The sequence below is a fragment of the Typopeltis vanoorti genome, chromosome 24, assembly GCF_054136105.1.
Source record: "Typopeltis vanoorti isolate ZY-2024b chromosome 24, IOZ_Tvanoo_1.0, whole genome shotgun sequence".
In the NCBI taxonomy this organism is placed as follows: Eukaryota; Metazoa; Arthropoda; class Arachnida; order Uropygi; family Thelyphonidae; genus Typopeltis; species Typopeltis vanoorti.
This window is the reverse complement of record NC_143572.1, coordinates 17,497,930-17,520,723: the sequence shown is the minus strand read 5'-3', so window position 1 is coordinate 17,520,723 and position 22,794 is coordinate 17,497,930. Positions and strand designations below refer to the sequence as shown.

The following is a 22,794-nucleotide window of genomic DNA, read 5'->3' as shown; positions in this document are numbered from 1 at the left end:
TTTTATGAATTATAACAATCTTTTAGAACTGACTCATACTTTTCTAAACTACCTTCTTGTGCTTTATTCTTCCCATAAAGTAATTTTTTTTTGATATCCCAACAATTTATCGGTTGAGTTTAAAATATTTTCTTTCGGTCCTTGCAAACTCGTATTTATGTTATTAAAAATAACAAAAATATCAGATAAGTAAGCCAGCTTGGCACACCATATTTTGTCATCCAACAAACCAACAAAATCATTATTATCTTGTTCAAAAAATATCTTTATCTCGTTTTTTAATTCAAGCACGCGAGACAAAACTTTCCCTCTGAATAACCACCTGACTTCCGTGTGTGGTAACAATGATTCGTATTCAGACTCCATAGCCTGGCATAATTGACTAAACAGGCGACTTTTTAATGGTCTTGATTTTATATAATTAATCATTTTAACACATTGTTCCAGCACTACTTTCAATTCTGATGGTAATTGTTTTGTAGTGAGTGTTTCCCAATGCAAAAAACAATGGGTAACTAATATATCTGCATTATGTTCTCTTACATGTGCTACAAATCCTTTTATAGATCCTGTCATAGCCAGAGCACCATCTGTACAAATGCCAATGCACAAATTCCACGAAATTTTAATTTCTTGTAAATAAGAATTAATTTCATCGAAAATATATTTTCCTGTTGTGAAATCATATAATTCACGACAACATAAAGATTGATTAATTATATCATTTTTGTGAATGAATCAAACGAATGCAATTAAGTGTGCTTTTCCCGTAATATCAGTTGTTTCGTCGATTTGTAAAGCAAAATTTGAATTTGCACGAGTTTTAGCAGTATTTTCTTTAATATTTCGGGACAAGTCTATAATTCTGCAATGAATTGTGTCATTTGAAAGTGGTGTTTTACAAACATCAATTTTTGCTGATTCACCGGTCATTCTTTTTACAATTTTACAACAAGCAGGTAACATAATTTCTTCAGCCAAATTATGAGATTTTAATTTGAGAGCAATTAATTCAGCAACTTCATAAGAAGCTATCTGAGCTTTTTCAGACACCCTAATTTGCTTTTTATCATATCATCATAATCATCATAATAAAATTCCTGCCATGTACCCTCAAGGGATGTACAGGATATGACAGTACTACATGAAAAAATTACATCATTACTAACTTCCTATCTACAATTTTCCTCCAAATCAGTCTGTTACTTGTCAAGACTCCAATATTATCAGATCTTATATTTCTATCCTACCATACACTACATCCCATCTTTGTTTTCCACAATTTAACACTTGACACTTTGCAACATTGAAATAGCAACCCCAATTCCATGCCTATTCATTCAGTCTATTCAAGTCCTCTTGTAAAGCTGTAGCATCTGCTCTACTTGTAGTTCTTCCCAGTTTTGCATCACCGTCAAATAACTAAATATCCCCATTCAAACCTTCTCCAATATCATTACATACAGGTTAAACAGGAGTGATCCTACAGACCCCTTGAGGCATGCTACTAGTGAATTTCCTATTCTGGGATATTGCTCCTCTATATACAACCCTATACTCAATTTATCAGACAGCCAACCTCCAATCCAGTGAACTAATTTAATATCCAACCCCATCTTTGTAGTTTAATTATCAATTTATGTGACAGTCTGTCAAATGCCTTTGTAAAATCTAAATAGTATACTACTGTGTATCTATCTCCCTTGTGTAATGAACCATCATTTTTTGTAATTAGTAAGCAGATTGCTAAAGCATGACCTTCCTTTAGAAAATCCATGCTGCCCATCAAAGAAACTACCACTGTTGTTAACCCAATTCTGGATCTTGGTTCTCACTAACCCCTCCAACACTTTAACCATAACACATAACACACAGATCAGCCTGTAATTTGAAGATTGAATTCTGTCATCTCCCTTATGAAGCAGTACAATCTTGACTTCATTGCACTCCTTTGGAAATTGACCCATTGTAAGATTCATATTAAACAGGTATGCCAAGGTGAATGTCAACTTCCTGGTACATTCTCTCAAAACATGTGGTGATATATGAAGTCCCACAGCCTTATTAATGTCAAGTTTGCTCAATTCTCCATAATTCTTCTTTTTCACTCATTGTCTCTTCCCTCTCCTTTCACTGCTCTCAGCCTCTGCATGATGTTATATTCACAAACATGAAATACCTTTATGAACTGCTCATTTAATATCTCAACTATATCCTCTGCAGCAGTTATTCTTTAACCATTTTCTTCAATCAATGTCATCATTCTATAATTGTTCTTTTTTTTCTGCTGCTACATACCAAAGGAACTCCCTAGGGATTTTTTTTTAGCTTTGTTAGCTTACTGCTGCCACCTTACCAACTGAGTCACCTCCTTGACTATTCTTTGTACTACTCATAGAACTGATTATAACTGTGAGCAGAAAATTCGGCGCAGACATTTTTGCCATAAACATTTACGGCGTAAGACATTTTACATTAATTTTTGTACAGGATGATAAAGGGTATTATAAATTCATTAAAAAGGCAAATCTTTATTAAGCTGAATGTCAGTGTGCTAATTAAAAGAGATGCTACATAAATAATTAACTTTTTGCTGTGGATCGTCAATTCAACAAATCCATCAGTAACATTGATGGATTTGTTGAATTGACATTCAACTCATTGGAAAAAATACTAATGCTGTGAAGCATTTAATTTTCATGTTGAATTCAGCATCTGTTTGATAGCATAACTTCAAACCAATGGCAATAATTTTGCGATAAAGATTTTGTGCCATATGAAATAAACAACCTGTTATAGTTGTTGATTAAATATGTTAGAAAAAGCGTTGACACTTGCTTTCTCGAAGTCAACCATTAATGTTTCGGGATCTAATGATGAGCATAAGCCCTTTAAGGCACTGAATAATCTGCTGTAAGTTAATTCTGATTTGCCAGGAAGCAAAGCAAAAACTTTATCCCAAGCCTGGATAAAGGAGGAGGATCAGTTGGATGAGTCAATGCTCTGACTGTAAAGAAAAAACACGCCAGTTAAGTGATGCTTCAACAGCTTCAACATGCCGGCTCGGACGTCACCCGGATCAACAAGGTCCGCAATACCAATCGAGCGATCGGGGGTTGGATCGAAAAGTGGGATACCGAAAGGAAATAGAAACTGAAACTAATAGAACTATTATCAGTAGGTGTCATGGCATGACACCAAGCATGAAGGAGCAGTTGGTTTCCTTCTTAACAAAAAAGCTAGAAAATCACTCTCAGGCTACAAACCAGTCAATGAACAAATCATAGTAGCAAGATTTCAAGCAAAACCATTTAATATATCAATAGTCCAGATATATGCATCCACATCTAACAGCACAGATGAGGATATTGACTTATTTTACAAAGATCTGACAGAGACAATAGAAAGAATATCAAAGCAAGATGTACTAATTATTGAAGGAGATTGGAATGCCAGAGTCAGAATATATAATGATGGTTGGGAAAAAAGTCATGCGAAAATATGATTTCGGAGAAAGAAATGAACGAGGTGAAAAAATTGTAGAATTTGGTGTGGACCACTATATGATGATCTGTAACATAAGATTCTAGCAAAAGGAGTGTAGATAATGGACGTGGTGATCAAATGATGGGAAAACCAAGAACATGATTGATTTGATTAAAAGTAGATAGATAACATCAGCACAGCAGTGTCGAACTTTTCAAGGAGCAGATATAGACTCGGGTCTTAGTTTAGTGATTGCAAACATCAAGTTGAAATTAAAAAAGAAAATATAAACCCCATCCTCAGAAACGAAGAGAGCAAGAATAAGTGAAGCAGAAATAGGAAGAAGGTACAGAGCAGTGTTAGAGGAGAAACTTAAAATTGTGAACAAAGAAATAAAATTCCATTCTAAGAGTGAAAGGAGTAATGAAGGCACTGGAAGAAACAGTACCAGAAAAAGAAATGGATTAGACAAGAAACACTGAAGTTAGTACAGGAGAAAAGAATGTTGAGGATAAGAAGGGATACATCAGAACAAATAGAAGACTGATATAGAAGAAAGTGTAATGAGGTGAAAAAAAGCAGTCAGCCGGATAAGATGAAATGGTTAGAAGCCCAGTGCAATAATATAGAATAGTAATATGGAGAGCATAAAACTAGGGAGGTGTACAAAATGATTAGAACCATTAATAGAAGATGGCAACCAAAACAGACCACAGTTAAAAATGAAAAAAACAACGTACTGATGAATAAAGATAAAATTGTACAGCGATAGACAAGATACTGTAGTGAGTTATATGAAAAAAAAAGCTAGATTTAGATAACGTTGGGAAACTCACTGAAGAATTGAAGCAGGTATCACCACCAGGTAATGAGTATGATATGGAATCGCTTGATTGGTGTCACAGACCTTTTTGATCCGGGCGGCGTCTGAGCCAGCATGTTTTAGCTATTGATCGTATATGCATCAGATTTCACAACCATCATTATATATCCCGACAATTAACTTACAGCAGATTATTCAGTGCTTGAAAGGGCCTACTTTCATCATTAGATCCCAAAACATTAATGGTGGACTTCGAGAAATCAACTATCAACGCTTTTTCTAACATATTTACATCAACAACTATAACAGGTTGTTTATTTCATGTTGGCACAAAATCTTTATTGCAAAATTATTGCCATTGGTTTGAAGTTACACTATCAAACAGATGCTGAATTCAACACGAAAATTAAATGCTTAACAGCATTAGCATTTTTTCCAGTGAGCGATGTTACTGATGGATTTGTTGAATTGATGATCTGCAGCAAAAAGGTTAGTTATTTATGGAGCATCTCTTTTAATTTGCACAATTTTTAACTGATTTTGTTATGTTATGTATTACTGACATTCACCTTAATAAAGATTTACCTTTTAATGAATTTATGATACCCTTTATCATCCATTGATTATTCATAAAAATTAATGCAAAATGTCTTAAAGCATAAATGTTTACAGTGAAAATGTTTGCGCTGAATTTTCCTAGAACCGATTACTGCCCACTCATCTTATGTTGCTTCAATGCCTTCTTCCTCTATATTGCATGCTTAATCTCTGCATTTATCCATTTAATGCCTACCTTATTTAATCTTCTGTACATTTTGAATTTGCTTTTATTGGATAATTCTTGAATATCACCCAAGCAGCATTCATTTCCAGCCAACTCCTTATTCCATGCAACAGCTGCACGCTGTCTCTGGCGGGTTCATAATTATCAGCCTTGTTGTCCCACATATATCATTTCCTCACAGAAGGCTTCATATTGCTGGGATCCACCCAGATAATCACTTCATGGTCACTCTCACCAAACCAGAGGGATATTTGACACCTCATTTATACTGACATCTTCTGACAAAATGATCAGATCCAAGACCCTTGATCCTTGCATACCCTGTATTACTGCCTGAGGTAGTTCATCATCATCAAATTCCTGCTATGTACCCTCAAGGGGTGTACAAGATATGATAGTACTATATAAAAAATTTATATCATTACTAACTTCCTATCTACAATTTTCCTACAAATCAGTCTTACTTGTAAAGACTCCAACATTATCAGATCTTATATTTCTATCGTCTAAGGCACTTTGTACCGTATCAATCCACCTATATCTTGGTCTTCCTCTGGGTCGTTTTGCTGCCAACCTGACAGAGAACACTTGTTTTGCTAATCTTTCCTCTCCCATTCTATTTAAGTGACCATACCACCTGAGATTAGCTCTGCTAATGCATTCCTGGATGCTGACAATGTCAAGTTCTTACCTAATATCCTCATTTTTAATATGATATTGCCATTGATGCCATCTGTTAACACCTCTAGTCTTTCTCAGGACTCTCATATCTGCGGTCTCTAGTCTTTGGTCAAGTGTTTTACTTCTGACCCAGCTCTCAGATCCATAAGTTAAAACTGGTTTGAACACTGTCTTGTATACAGCTAATTTAGTGTTCTGACTAATTTCTTTCTTACTCCATATGAATTTATTCAATTGACTTCCTACCATACCAGCTTTGTTGATTCTGTTGTCTATTTTCATATTTAATTTACCATCTTCACTAAAAATTGTGCCTAAGTAGCTGAAATGTTTTATTTGTTCCACATGTTCTCCATTCACAACGCAGTTGACATTTTCAACGATTCTGCCGATTTTCATTGTCTTTGACTTTTTATTGCTGACCTTCATACCATATCTATTACAACAGTTATTCAATTTAGTCTGGGAATCTTGCAGACTTGTAGCAGATTTATTTAGAAGTATAACATTGTCTGCATAAAGCAAAGAGCTGACATTAACATCTCCAATTCTGATATCATGTTTAATACCACTTTCCTTCATATGTGATCCATTCAGATAATGAATAACAGAGGGGATAATGTACTTCCTTGTCTCACACCAGATTTAACATTAAACCATCTTCCTGTACTTCCTTCAATCCTAACTGCTGATTTACAACTCAAACAAAGACTAAGTATTGCTTGATATAGTGCCCCATTGACACTATATAACTATAGCGTACTGAATAGCTTCTCTCTTGGCACCTTGTCATATGCCTTTTCCAGATCGACAAAACTTAAATACAGATCTTTGTTATATTCCCATGATTTCTCGACTATTTGTCATAAAGTGAAGATCTGATCCTGACAGCCTCTATTTGGCTTGAATCCAGCTTGTTCTTCACCACGATTTTCTTCCACAATTCTTCTCAAACATTTCTCAAGTATAAATCTAGCATAAATCTTACCAGGAACACTCAGCAGGGAAATATCTCTGCAATTCTCACATTCAGTTTTATTTCCCTTTTTATATATGGGTACTATGAGAGCTCTACTCCAATCATCGGGAATTCGTCCCTCTGTCCACGCCTTCTGAACTATGCAGTGCAGCCACTGTAAGACTTTTATACCACCATACTTGAGCGTTTCTGATCGAATATCATCTACTCCTGCTGCCTTTCCACATTTCAGGCTTTTGATGGCTTTTTCTACTTCAAGTATGGATATGTATTCCTGACTGTATGCCTGCAGAGTGTTTTTTATCACTATACTATCACTGCTTGTTTCATTTAGCAATTTTTTGAAGTAATTACTCGAAAAATTGCTAAATGAAATTTTTTCTCCTGTTTTCATGTTACCTTTGTCATCTATAATTCCTTTTACAACACTCTTCCTCCATTTCTGAGCTACTTCAACAACCTCCAGAATATTTTTCCATTTTCTTGATATTTATTTTCTATTTTCTTGCCAAAGTCCTGCCATGACTTGTGTTTAGCTAGTTTCACACAGTGTTTAGCTTTCTTACATTTGTCTCTGTATTCTCTAAGAGCACAAGCTGACTTATTCACCAGGAACTTTTGATATGCTTTCTTCTTTTCCTTCACTGCCTCTTTTACTTCTTGTGTCCACCATGGAGTTCTGATTTTTCTATCCTTGCTGACAACCTCACCACATGCTTCTCTGGCTGAATCAATCAGGGTTTTCTTCAAGGCTTGCCACTGAATCTCCAAGGTTTGGTTCCTGTTCTCAAACTCTTTCATTTTTTCTTCAATAAGCTTTGTGTATTTTAGTTTCCAGTTCACATCTGAGAGTTTCTCAATTTTTATTCACTTTAAAACTTTCTTACATGTTATTCTTTTCAATAAGAAATTGAGTTTTATCCTGCTCAAGACTAATTAGTGATCACTTCCAATTTCAAATCCTCTGTACACTCTGGTGTCCTTCACCAGGGAGAAAACATCACTATCAACAATAACATAGTCAATGAGACTTTTCTTATTCCTTGCCTCTTCTCTCCATGTGAATTTGTGCACATTTTTATGTTGGAAAATGGTGTTAGTAATAACCAGTCCATGTCCTGAGCAGAAATCCAACAGATATTTGCCTTTATTATTAGCTTTGCTGTTTTCTCCAAATTTTCCCAAGTTATTTTTGTATGTCTCACAATCACTTCCTACTCTGCTATTTAGATCCCCAACAAGGACCAATATTTCTTTTTTCATTGTGTCAGTTGCTTTCTCTAAAGCCTCAAAAAATTCCTCCAATTCTACCTTAGTAGAACTTTCTGTGGGATCATAGGCATAAATAAGTCTCATTGTCCAGTTCCCCATTCTCATATTTGCCTACATTACTCTACTTGAGACTGACTGCCATTCAAGAAGATTAGCCTCATATTATGTGTTGAATACTATGGCTACTCCTTCTTTTCCTTGATTGTCATTGCTTGAATATAACATTTTGTATTTATTGCTCAGGAAGATCTCACCAGTTTTTGTCTTTTTTTGTTTCAGTCACCCCTATTATGTCGATCTGGTACTGATCTAATTTCTCAGCTAGCTCCATTTCTTTGCCATTCAGGCTTCTTATGTTGATAGTACCGATCTTTAACTCTGGTGATATTGAGTTGGGGTGTGTTTTCGGGTTTATTCCAGTAGCTGACTTTTCGCTGTTCACCCTGGTTCCCTGGCGAAAACAACGGGGGCCTTGTTTAACCGGGCGACGTCCTAACCGGCATGAAATTTTGTCATGTTGTACCATCATTTTGTATATTGGTTTAAGCCAATAAGAATACAATTTGGTCGGCTAAATTCCAAATTCGCAGCCCATCCTCATTTGTTCAGTATTCAGATAGATAGATACCCAACAGGGTGCGCCACGAGAAGGTGAGGATTGGACATTAGGTAAAAAGCCCCGGTCGGTTCTCCACATTCCTTTAAAGGCTATGTGGAGATCTCCTCTCAGTTATATAGCTTTGACCCTTAAGCAACCCCGTGAGGTAGTTGCCCCTCAAAAATATACATGTGAAAGAAATTGCTATGTATTCATATTGTTTTGCCTAAATTTGAAATGAATAATAAAGAAAATTTCAATTATATACAAGTAACTTTTTTTTTAACTTTTTGCTTAGTGAAAATCACGAACAAGAAAAAGACGAGAGTGGTGAATGTTTAGAAATCAACAGTCAGCATAGCTTGTTTAGCTCTCAGATGCAAGAGAAAGATGGTAAGTTAATAGTTATATCAACCGGTTTAAAATTTTTGAAGATGAGCACTGTTTTTTTTCTCATTTATAACTTTCATTTAAACTTCATAAATAATAAAGTTATGTTAGTACCACTACACTGCTTGGGAAAAAAAAAGTTGACAAACACTCCCATGGGCAAGGTGCATCATGTCATGTAATAGGTCACATGCTTGTAGCCAGTATAAATTGGAAGAATATGATGCTCCCAATATAGTGCAACCAACTGTGGCCCGGTGAAATGGCTGCGAGAAGGGAACTGAAGAAGTTTGAAACAGGTGTTGTGATTGGATGCCATGCTGCAGGCTTATCTGTTCAGGAAATTGATAATCAGTGATACCATACTGAGATGGAAGTGCAGGGAATCAGCTTCAAGTGCTACCCTCAGTGGACAACCCACCCACTCAGTGAACATGACCATAAGGTGCTACGAAGGATAATATGTAAAAACCAACATTCATCAGTTGACATGTTGAATGCAGAGTTCTAGGCATCAACTGGAACACGGATCTGTACTAAAACATTCAAAACCAAGGCTCACAACCTGGATTTTCTTGATTGGATCACAATATTCAAGCCCCACATTACCTGAACCAACACGAAGCATTGTCTTCAGTGGTGTAAAGAGTGTGTATAGTGGGATTTGAACGCTGTGTTATGGAATGACAAATCATGCTAGACCCTCTACTGTGCAGATGGATGGGTGTGGGTGTAGGAGATGGCATGTGAATGTCTCTTACCAATGAAATTTGGAGGTGGCAATGTGATGGTATGGTTTGGTTTTCCTACTTCACAGCATTTCTAAAAGAACAGATCATTCTCTTTCAGCAAAACAGTACACCATGTCATAAGGCTTCTGATGTAACTGTGTGGTTTGTGGACATGTACTTCACCCCACTTGAATGGTCTCCACAGAGCCCCAATCTCAATCCTATGGAGCATCAGTTGAAGTCAAGGAATGTCTGCCCCCACAACAGTCTGGGACCTCATTACATGCCATGCCTACAGGAAGAATGGTCCAAAATTCCCATTGTTCCCTATCATACACTTGTGGAAAGCATACCCTATAAAATTGCCACAGTCATCACAGCTAAAGGAGGTCTTACATCTGATTAAGGTGGACACCATGGCTGTTTGTTCCTCACACTATGGTGTCTGTTGACTTCTTTCCAAGCAGTGTATATTTTATTCATTATTTTTTATTAGTTTTTGCTATTCAGAATTTGGAAATAATGAAATATTTTCCTTATTTGACATACATTATCCATTGATAACTACTTTTTCATAGTGAAAATGCTAATTTGTTTTTCTTGATTTAAATAAATAAATATTTGACACACTTGATTTACATGTATGCAAGGAATAAGAAATGCCTAATTGATTGTGCTATTGTTGATAGTGATGTTTATTCACTGGTGCAGAACACTAGAGTGGACATTAGTCTTGAGTAGGATATTGAAAACAAGAACATGTAAAAAAGTTGAGCAGCTCTCAGATGTGAACTGTAAACTAAAATATACAAACATTATTCAAGAAAAAATGAATGAGTTTGAGAACAGGAACCAAACCTTGGAGATTCAATGGCAAGCCCTGAAGAAAACATTGATTGATTCAGCCAGAGAGGCATGTGGTAAGGTTGTCTGCAAGGATAGAAAAATCAGAATTCCATGGTGGGCACAGGAAGTTAAAGAGGCAGTGAAGGATATCAAAAGTTCCTGGTGAATAAGTCAGTTTTAGAGAATACAGAGACAAATGTAAGAAAGATAAACACTGTGTAAAACTAGCTAAACAAAAGTCATGGGAGGACTTTGGCAAGAACATAGAAAATAAATATCAAGAAGGTGGTAAGATATTGTGGAGGTTGTTGAAGGAGCTTAGGAATGAAGAAAAGAGTGCCGTAAAAGGAGTTAGAGATGATAAAGGTTACATGAAAACAGGAGAAAAAGATATCCTTGAAGTATGGAGTAATTACTTCGAAAAATTGCTAAATGAAACAAGCAGTGATGACAGCACAGTAGTAAAAAACACTCAACAGACATGCAATCAGGAATACATATCCATTTTTGAAGTAGAAAAAGCCATCAAAAGCCTGAAATATGGAAAGGCAGCAGGAGTAGATGATATTCGACCAGAAATACTCAAGTATGGAGGTGTAAAAGTCTTACAGTGGCTGCATTGCATAGTTCAGAAAGCCTGGACGGAGGGACGAATTCCCTATGATTGGAGTAGAGTCATAGTACCCATATATAAAAAAGATATAAAAACTGAATCTGAAAATTACAGAGATATTTCCCTTAAGATTTATTCAAGTATAATTGAGAAACGGTTGAGAAGCTTTGTAGAAGAGAAGCTTGGTGAAGAACAAGTTGGATCAGGCCAAATAGACGCTGTCAGAAACAGATTTTCACTTTACGACAAATAGTTGAGAAATCATGGGATTATAACAAAGATCTGTATATATGTTTTGTAGATCTGGAAAAGGCATATGACAAGGTGCCAAGACAAGCTATTCCAAACGCTACAGTTAAATGGTGTCAATGGGGCATTATATCAAGCAATACTTAGTCTTTATTTGAGTTGTAAGTCAGCAGTTGGAATTGAATGATCTACAGAAGATGGTTTAATGTTAAAATGTGTCATACAAAGATGTACATTATCCTGTCTGTTATTCATTATCTATATGGATCACATTATGAAGGAAAGCAGCATTAAACCCGATATAATTGGAGGTGTTAATGTTAGCTCTTTACTTTATGCAGATGATGTTATACTTTTTAAATAAGTCCGGTAGAGGTCTGCAAGATTCCCTCACTAAATTGAATAACTGTTATAATAGATTTGGTATGAAGGTGAGCAATAACAAGACATAGAAAATGAAAATAGGCAGACACATTGAAAATATCAACTGCATTGAGAATGGAGAACTTATAGAACAAATAAATCATTTCAGCTACCTAGGCACAATTTTTAGTGAAGATGGTAAATTAAATATGGAAATAGACAACAGAATCAACAAAGCTGGTATGGTAGAAAGTCAACTGAATAAATTTATATAGAATAAGAGAGAAATTAGTCAAAACACTAAATTAGATGTTTACAAGGCAGTGTTCAAGCCAATTTTAACCTACGGGTCTGAGAGCTGGGTTAGAAATAAAACAATTGACCATAGACTACAGCAGGGTTTCCCAAATTGTGTTCTGCGGAACAATGGTGTTCCATGGAAAATGAATAAGTGTTCTGTGATGTCAGTGACCAAGCCGTGTATTTTTAAACATGGAAGTAATTCAGGAAAGGGAATACCGTTGTTTGTGACTGGTCATAAAAATTGCCTGCAAGCCGATTACAACAATGGGTGGTGTATCCTCTGTTCTCAAAACTGAACGAAATAACATCTGTGTTGCAAATGTTAATGCCCAATCAGTAAGGAAGTATAAAGAAAAATTTTTCACTGAAATTGAAGATCAAGGTAGTCTGTATCCGGTTCTCAAATCTAGTAATACTGACTACTTTCTTTGCAAGTTCATATTGTTGGGTGAAAGTGCTTGTTTCAAAACCGTAGTGCTGTGATTTTTTAAAAGTAATAGGCCTACAGATTTAAATTTTAATATGAATAAGAGATAAGGGACTTTATTTAATTTTTGACACATATGGCAAGAAATAATTCTTAACTCTGGAATGCCATGTAAAGAGTTTTTCTGATGCATTGACCATGTGGACAGATGTTAATGAGTGTTTAGGAATGAACAACTGGCAACAGCAGTAAATACAAGTTTTTTCCTCAAACAGCAAAAGAACTATTAAATTATTATTATGAACCCTGATGTTTAGATAACAGAATTAGCAATAGGAAATAAAGTGAATAAATTTATATGTAATAAGAGAGAAATTAGTCAAAACACAAAACTAGCTGTATATAAGAGCTGGGTTGGAAATACTTGATCAAAACCTAGAGACAATGATATTAGAATTCTGAAAAAGATTAGGGGGGAGGGAATGAACAGGTGGCATCAATGGCAGTATCATATTAAAACAACTGAGGATATTCATTAACATTCAGGAATGTGTTAGTAGAGCTAATCTCAGGTGGTAGGATACTTAAACAAATGGGAGAAGAAAGGTTAGCAGATCAAGTATTCTTATGATGATGTTTTTCCTTTTCAGAAATATTGGCATTTTATGCATTATTATTTTTTTCTCTGATATTCTGTTAATTATGGTGGCCATGTGGATATTTTTATTTGGCATATTCACATTTTTGGAGGGTTATAAAATAAGACTGGAAAACTCATGTGGAAAAATATTGAAATTTTATTGTAAAAAAAGTTTCACAAGCATTTTCAATGCAGAGATGGAAAACAGCAATTTAAAATTAGCAGAAAATTTTTAAAATAGCTGAAGTAAAGTAATAATGATCAAAAAATGATCAACTATTCTTCCTGTGTGTGTGTCCCTATAAGTTAGGAAAATTATTTTTTTTAACCTTGCTTCATTTGCTGCAGTGTTAGTTTTTGCAACTTTCTATTTATGGTTTAATTTCTGTTCTGTCTCTGTACTGAAATAGCTGTGAAACATAAGTGAAAATTTTACAGTAAAATATCAACTTTCCATATGAGTTTTCTTGTTATTATTGTTATTAGTATGCCTATTAACATTATTCCAGTTTTAAAACAAATTTTATATTGTAAGAGAGATTATTATCATTATCTGAGACCTCTAGGGAGTCAAGGACTCATCGAGGGAGGTTATACATCACCCAAACCAGCTGCGATATCCTCCCTTAAATCCATTCACACTAGATGCACTCACTACATCAAAAGGCAAACTGTTCTACTCACTCACTGCTATGTGAGAGAAAAACCTGACTCTTACCCCTTTCTTGAATGTGAACAAACTTCATTTCCATGGGTGTCCCCCTGTGTTCTCTCCCCACCTTCCATATAATGAAAAATTTCATCATAAAATATCCTATAACATCCATTCAGAAGTTTATAGGTCTCTATCATGTCCCCCTTCTTTCTTCTGTTAACTAGAGTCTGTAATCCACATACTCGATTTAGATTATGTAATATCTGTAACTCTTCTTTGCACTCTTTCCACTGCTTCTTTATCTCCTTTGAATCTGGAATACCCAAATCTTTACATAATATACAGGTACAGTCTTGTCAAAACCTTATAAAGAGGCAAAAGGACTCCCATATCCTTTCATATCAAGGTTTGCTTCAACATCGCAGTTGTCCTCTGCATTGTATTTCCAACTTTTGCTGTGTGGCTTTTGAATTTCAAATTCCTGTCCACCATTATGCCAAGATCCCTAGCCTCATTAGTTTCTTGTAGCATAATCCTGTTGATATCTGTTTGATATTTGTCTTTCAATCATCCACTTATCAAGAGTTTATATTCCAATCCCATATTAACTTCGGCCTGTAAACTGACGTATGTCAGACCTCTGTGCCCTCAGGTCATGTGGGAATATGACAATGCCTCATTTAAGCACCTTCTCAAAGATTTGCATGCATCGCTGACATTTTTCCCATTCAGTAACTGATACTATGGAATATCAAAGATAGTATTATCTTAATAATAATAATAATAATTAACATTAATGTTGGAATATATGGAGAGTACATATAACACACACACACACACAAAAAAAACCCTAATAGTTTGTAGTATGTAGCAGTCTTAAAGTAATGAATTCCTTTTATAAACATACAGAGATAACATAAAGATATACAAAACTTTCATTAATCTTTAAAGGTACCTGTCGCATGACTATAAACAACAAATTACACAATAACCAAAGTTAATTACTGTGGTTATTGTGTAATTTGTTGTTCTGAAATGAAATGAAAGTACAGATATTTCTTACTGAAAATAACAGTATATCATTAGTGCATAGAAACAAGCAAATCAAAGAAACGGGAATACAAGGTACACACAACAGTCAATGGTTTACCAATTAAAAACTATTTTTGATGGTTACATAAAATGAGAATCTCCCAAACTTTTGGGAGAGAGAGAGCCGATCATTCTGATTCAGATTTGGCTGATGTAAAAGGGTTTCGGAACTTTTTTTTGAAAAGACATTCATATTTAAAACTTTTTCTACGGAGAAGATGAGCTTCATCCCACCAGATACTGTGTTTAGTGTCAATACTATGTTGTGCCAGACCAGACTTTTGAGGTTTCATGTATTCAATATAATACCAGTGTTCATTAATTCTTTTTTCCACAGAATGGTCTGTCCAAAGTATGTCAGATTACATTCACAAAGAATCTGATAAATGCCAGCTAATGATAGAGGTGACAGTTTGTCTTTTGTAGATGGTAACAGATAAGAAATTTTGTTGATAGGAAAATATGTGGGAATAAGGTGATACTTCTTCAAAATTCTACCAATCGGTTCAGAGATACCAGAAATATAAGGAATTGGAATCCTGGAATCTCAGTTGAAGAATCCTGAGGTGTTGGAACATAGGAGTCAGTTATCTGCTGGATTTGATTCGGGTAGTGACCATTAAATTCCATTAAAGTTTTGATAGTGAGAAGTTCTTGTTGTAAGCTTAAGGGAGAAAAACACACACTATATGCCCTATTTTATTGTACGTACAGGGTGTTCGGGATAAATTTGACAGTTTCGTAAGGAAAAAGAAAATCTTCTTTGTATCTATTAAATTTAATGAATTGACAAAAAAACATTACAGGCAGAGTTAATTACAATACTATCAACAAGATTTACTCAAAATAACCACCATTAGCATCGATCACAGCTTCAATTCTGCTTCGGAACCTCGAACAAGCTGATGCTACAGTCTCCCTGGGAAGGGCCGCAAAAACTGTTTTAATTTTATCCATTAACTGGGCTTTTGTATTACTGGAAGTGCGATTGGTGTCTTTTTCAACTGCGCCCCATACAAAATAATCCATGGGGTTAAGGTCTGGGGAGTTTGGAGGCCAAACATTTGGACTGGTGAAGTCGTAGAAATTTTCAGACAACCATTTTTGACTTTTCCCAGAGGTGTGGCAAGGGGCCGAATCCTGCTGCCATACATACGGCCTACCATTGGCTACCCTTGTTATCCAGGGCTTGACTACAGTTAGCAACTCCACGAACAAAGCCCGAATTCCAATGCCAGGGTTCTTCAACACCTGTTCCTGCAGATTTGCGAGGAATTCTGCTGTACGAACGCAATCAGATCGTCTGCTAGGGATCTTTCTTCTTGCTACATCCTCGTAGTCACCATTGCAAGTCTCTAGTTCATGCCTGATTGTTTTTACTGTATTCAGGGAGCATTGGGCAGCAGTCGTAATATCCTTATTTTGATGGCGGGCACGAATCATCATGATACAAGTTATTCTCTTCCATGATTCAGGTGGGTTCCAGCTATCCATCCTTTCTGACATCTTGTATATGAATGAAGAAGGGTCCAAACTTTTAATTGAAGAGAAGTGTGTGTTAATACATGTAACTTACGGAAAAATATAATTAATTATAAATATGTCAAATTTATCCCGAACACCCTGTATGTGTGTGTGTATAAAATATCCATTATATTGCTCTTAAGATAACAGTCTCTCAAATTTTTGGCAAATTAATGCAACCATATTTGTTCAGGCTTGGAGAATTCTTCAAAGCCATGGCTGACTCAAAAAATAATCTTTTAGATCTGTAGTGACTTCTAAATAGCACATTCATTTTCTTCCATCTAATCCTGTGCGAAGGGATGTCCAAAGTGTGGTCTGCCAGTCCTGACTTGCCATAATAATAGTAGTGAATGTGTTTTTTATGTTCTTCCAGGCAGATGTTAACTGATCTTCCTGTTTGCCCATAATAGGCCAAGTCACAGGGAACTTCATACACTCCAGGGTGTGCTAGAGGATGAAGTTTATCCTTAGGTGAGTGGATCAGAGTTGCTAGTTTATCACGAGGTTTGAATGTGGTGGGAAGGCCATGTACTTTGGCTATCTTTTCTGATGTACCTCTGACATAGGGAATAGAAATGATAATGTTGTGTTCCTGTGTATTAGGGAAGGGAGGAGTAATGCAGCTATATAGTATTTTTCTATTTTGTAGGAATTGTAGCCGTTGGCCAAGAACGTATGATGCAGATATTTGAGTTCTGTGGAGTCTGTGGTGTTTTTAAAATGCCATACTGTTGTACTGGATGATGATGTGAATGTTTATGTAGGTATCTTTCTGTGTGTGTTGGCTTTCTATAAATGGAAAAATATAGTGATCCATCTGATAGGTAGGTGACTAATGTGTCAAGAATTGTTATTTTCTGAGTATAACATCTTGTGTTTGTTGCTTAGAAAGATCTCATCTGTTTTTTGTCCTCTTTGTTTTGGTAACACCTATTATGTCAATCTGTACTTATCTGATTCTTCTGCTGTCAAGTTCTTTCCAAAAATCCTCATTTTTAATATGATACTGTCATTGATGCCATCTCAGTCCCCTAATTTCTCAGCTCTCATATTTATCTATGCAAAATGCAATGAATTACTGAATACCATGTTTGTTACTTATTAGTTACCACAATATGACTTCATTCAATTCAGTTCAATCACTGCCATTAACCATGACAGTGATTGAATAACACTTGCCTCAGAAGTAGTAGGACTACCCTTTGAGTAACACCTTAATAATGCTGAAATTTCACACACTTTACATTATCTTGTGGTTTAACATTTGTATTGAAACTTTTTTCACCTAGTTATAATTGAAATTAAATTTGTCATGAAATTATATTTTTCTTTAATCCCTTATTTGCCTGTAACTATTCTACTTGTATGTAGAGGCTAATAACTTCACATTATTTGCCTTATTATCTCATAATGCAAAGCAGCATTACATCCTTTCAAACATGTATAATGCCATGCATCTTGAGAAGGGCCTCTATCCAGACCCAGTTTTGACTTTTATTGAGGTCTCATCAGTGGATGTCAGACCCACAAAAGATATCAAAGTCGAAAACCTTTCAGAGAGAGCAGACACTATTCACTTACGACCAAGCTGGCAATATATATGATAATGATAGATAATCATTCATATTCGTAAATATAGAATAAAAAAACATTCATTACTAAGACCTAATTATTTTTCTATTTTCATAGAACCAGAAGAGGAAGCAAATGAAAAAGATGAAAATATTCAGCACAAATTAATATCTGATGATCCTGTTAAGGTTCTTCAACTATCTGGGGAAACTATGTTGGTTGCAGAAACACTAGAAGATGAAGGGTTTGTGTCAGCTTTTTTGTTTATAAGCTTCAAACACCATTATTATTATTATTATTATTTTTATCATTTCATATTTAGAAACTAAAAAATTTACAAGGCTAAGGAAAAAAAATAAATGGTGGAAAAACTGCAGGACACTCGTACAATTTTGCATTTTGTAATAGCATTCATTAATGGTGAACGAAAGTCATTACAAATTGCAATGTTGTATGATCATAACAATAAATCAGAGCTATTTTTAGCATAATACTGCAGATATAACTTATAATGTTGGAATGTAATTATTATTTCAAATTGTTTTACAAATAAAAATGGGATCATAATGGGGAGGAAACTTTGTTCAGGCTATAACAGTAACAGTCACTGTACTGAAACACACACGTTCAACTGCGATGATTAGTATTTTCTCTTAAGTCAAAACCTTTAAAATTTTTGTATGCATTGAGTTGAGTGGAAGTACTTTTTGAAACAGTCTGACTAAAGTGTGGGGAATTAGAATGGTCTAAGTGTGAGAAGAACATGTCAATCCCTGGCTTATGTATTATAGACATATAGTTTTATTTTGCATACTTTTTTTCACTATGTAATGAAATAGTTCAATTGAAACAGAATAGAAATGATTAGATAAATTTTATTACCTAATTTCATTAAATTTAATTAAATTCTATTCATTTTTAATATCATTATGAATCATTTTTCCATAGAAATCTAATTGAAACCAGAATTTAATAAGCTGTTGTTGCTTGTTTGATTTGATATATGAAGACCAGCACTTTTCTAGTCAAACAATAGTTGCCAGTACTCAGTTTTTGCTAGCAGGAAAATTCCACATCCACACATCAAGTCTCACTGTTAATAAAGATGCTGGCATGCCATACCATCCTGCCCCCTCCCCAAAAGCATTATATATGACAAACTATACTGATATAAGTGTTTTCAATTTCTTGATTTTTTAGGGTTTCTAAAATAGCTAACATAGCTAAGTCAGCATGAACAGTGGAAAGACACTAGAAGATGAGATACTGATAGAAGTTTTGAAAGTAGGGAGTGAACCAGTTATGACTGTGCTAAGTGAAATTTAAATAACTATGTAATTTAACTGTGCTATGTAAGTTTTATTTAGCACTTGACTGTGCTAACTAAAATTTATACATCCTGCCTAAGACAGAGTTGGAATAATGCCCTTCTTATTATAGTTTTTAAAAAGGGAAACAGAGAAGATATTAAAAATTACCACCCAATTGGCTTCCTTTCAACAATATACAAAATAATTTTTACAAAAATCATTAGCAAGAGAATATAAAAAAAAGACTTTAGAAACTTTTGTTCCATCCCCCCCAGACTTGAGTAGATCCGATGGTTTACTTCTGTCTCGTTTATGGGTAATGGTACATTTCAATCCTAATCTTTCCTAACTTTAATATATGTGTATTTTACTGGCTTATTCTTTCACTTGGTTGTGTTTGTTTTGAAATCATTGCCAAAGCAGCAAAGGCTATGAGGTCAAGCTATTATTTCTAAATTGTCTGTGTTCTTCTTGTCAGTTTGTTTTGCAGGATGAAATACCTGAATTTTCAGGAGGAAAATCTCTGCCACCTCCATATGAGACTTCCTAACTCTTTCAGTTTTAAAAAATTCCCTTAGAAAGGTTCTTCCTATCCAGAATGGGATTAAAACCTAGTTCTTTCCATCTGTTACTTCTTCACTGGTTGCTTCCTGTGTATTATGGTAGATGACTTCCTCTCTTGAGATTTTCCCCTTTACTACTGGAGTTCCAAAGGGTTCTGTATACTTTCACCCACTTTCTTCCTCCTGTACATAAAGGAACTTCTTTTATTGACTGGAAATCCTATTCATAGTAATGCTGTTAATATTGCATTCCATTCCTCTTCATTTGATAATCCTTGTTATGCACAATTATTAGAAGCTTAAGAATATTCCATAACCAATCTCCTAAAACTCTGATATATTTGCTATTCTTCTCTGGGGATAATGATCATGTTATGGACTTCAGCATTAACAAAACATAATCCAGTTTTTTTATTGTGAAAGAAATTTTGCTTAATTTTCCCTTACTCTTGATAATATCCAGATAGTATCAGATTTTTTGGAGGGGGGTGGGGGCAACTTACCTCTACTTTTTTCCTGGCACAAAGACAGCTATAGCTTCTTCAACTGCCAAAAACTAGATGTTTGTTTTCACTCAAGACATAATCTCTCACAACTGCTAGCACTGTAAAAATCCCCAAACTTTTTTTTTTTTGTCCTAAAAAGAAGTTTAAAGTTGTTGGGTTGAAGTTCTTAAAATAATGGGCTCTGAATTTTTAGTAAATTTATGTGGCCATACATTTTAAGATTGGGAGGAGGGTGCATCATTGTTTGTTGCTTGATTCTAAAACTAGCCTTTCCAATTTATAATAACTTCTGTATACAGTTGACTTTTACTATAGCATACTCACAATGACCACAGAAATAGTTTGGTATAATGGATAGTTTGCTACAGTGAATTTCTTTTATTATAGCATTGTGCCTCTGGAGCTTTGGTTAAGATTTTTCAGTAGTTTGCTGTAGTGAATGAATTTGTTATAGTGGGAGTTGACTGTAGCACATTTGTTTTCTTCCTTCTTATCCTTTATGAATGGGATGGAGGATTCCAAAGCATGGGCTGCCAGTTCTGACCTCTACAATGATGGTAGTGCATATACTACTTATGTGCTCCAAGGCAGGTGTTAACAAGTTTCCTGTTTGTATGTAAACCAAGTTATAGATACTGAGCATTTTATATCTCCTGGATGTTATAGAGCAGTGCTTCCCAAACTTATGGATGTAAAGGCCCCCTTGGAAAAATTAAAATATTTCACAGTGACCCATCGAAAAAAAAAAATCGTAATATAGACATATATTATTATAATATTTATTGTGTTTATATTCAATACAAAACATACACAGTGAACATTGCAACAATCAAATGCAAATACTACATTTTTAGCATCTTACATACACATTTGACATGGCACACTTCGTCTTAAAACATTTTAAATTTGTTTTCATTATTTCATGGCCCCTCCTCCTCAACAAAACTTACGGCCCCCAAGGGGGCCGTGGCCCACAGTTTGGGAAGCGCTGTTATAGAGGATATACTTTGTCCTTCAGTGAACAGATGAGACTTTTCTAGTTTGAAGTGTGGTTCAAATATGTTGTGGAAGTTATATTTCTTCAGTACTTCAGCTATCTTTTTTAGATGTAATCTGTATATAAGGGATAGGAATAGATCGCTTTAATCAGACAGATTCCAAGGCTGGCAGATATATGCTTTAGATATCTCCTTCACACTGGATTAAATAAGGAGGGAGGGAATTACAGTACTACACTGGAATCATATAAAGTTGGAGATACTATTTTCAGTTTAGCAGCAGTATTGAAGGGGATTCCCTTAATCTTAAAATGTATAGCTACATTAATTTACCAAAAATTTTGTATTCAGTCATTGTAAAATAACTTCATTCCAAAAGTTGTAACTTCTTTTTAATCCAACATTAGAGCATGCTAAATTAGGACTTAGTTCTTTTGTCCTTTACAATTTCACTTATTTTCAACACAAATTGTTAACACCTATACATAAGTGTAAACAATTTCAGACTAGCACTTTCAGAGCACAAACATTGTCATAGTGTGACAAGTTGTTTGTTCTCTGAAAGTAATAGTTCAAAATTTCTTGTAATATCAGCTACTTCATAAATACTTAAATATAAAGAGCCAATAGGCTTCATTTTGGTGATATAAACATTATTTAAATTAATTGCTGCGAGTTGCCCAAGATTGTATTACGTACTAGGACTACTTGCATTAGCTCACGCTAGTAATCGCCGATATTTTTATAGTTTACTATATTTGGCATGAAACTCTCTGATTCCAATCTTTGAGTTTCTTATTCGGTTTTAAAACAATGTGGGATTTAATATCCCTTTAATTTAAATAACTTCATAAATATTTTATTTACTTCATTATTATGATGGTTTTCAGTACTGTTAAATAAGATGAATAACAGCCAATGCCTGAACCTGTCTATGTATTAGAAGTTGTGTATGATACAATATATTCAATAATTGTTAAGAACTTTGAAATTGTGTAGAATATATTGATGGCTTGATTTGACCTAACCTTATAATATACTTTTGAAATTAGGACTGGGTAGCTTTCAGATTATTTGGCAATCAGTAATTTTATGATATCACCATTTTAACTTGTCATTTTGTGTCATTTGAATGACAATAAAAGTTTTAAGTATTTTTATATCTGTATTTATGTATTTTTGCTAATACATTATTTGTATTATATTTTTAATAATTTATTATTTTAGACCTTTAATTATTCCTCCTTCTCCTGAAGCTTATGGTGGTACTCCATCCTTGGTACCAAGCACACCATCTCTTGATCAGGAAACATTTGGTAAGATTTTTTTTTCCAAGATACGTTTTAAAACATAATTATACCATGTATCGAAATTCAGAGGTAAAAT

The 22,794-nt window shown here is 34.7% G+C and overlaps 1 protein-coding gene across 4 annotated transcripts in view; it reads left to right on the top strand.

The window, feature by feature from the left end:
- The window catches only part of LOC150092959 (uncharacterized), a 538,308-nt gene that overhangs the window by 125,147 nt on the left and 390,367 nt on the right, over window positions 1-22,794 (top strand). For all 4 annotated transcript variants that reach the window (XM_090413661.1, XM_090413660.1, XM_090413659.1 and 1 more), the window contains 3 exons: window positions 8,922-9,016; window positions 18,149-18,275; window positions 22,636-22,724. In XM_090413661.1, the coding sequence (XP_090269787.1) occupies window positions 8,922-9,016; window positions 18,149-18,275; window positions 22,636-22,724 (311 nt within the window). The remainder of the gene's footprint in view (window positions 1-8,921; window positions 9,017-18,148; window positions 18,276-22,635; window positions 22,725-22,794) is intronic.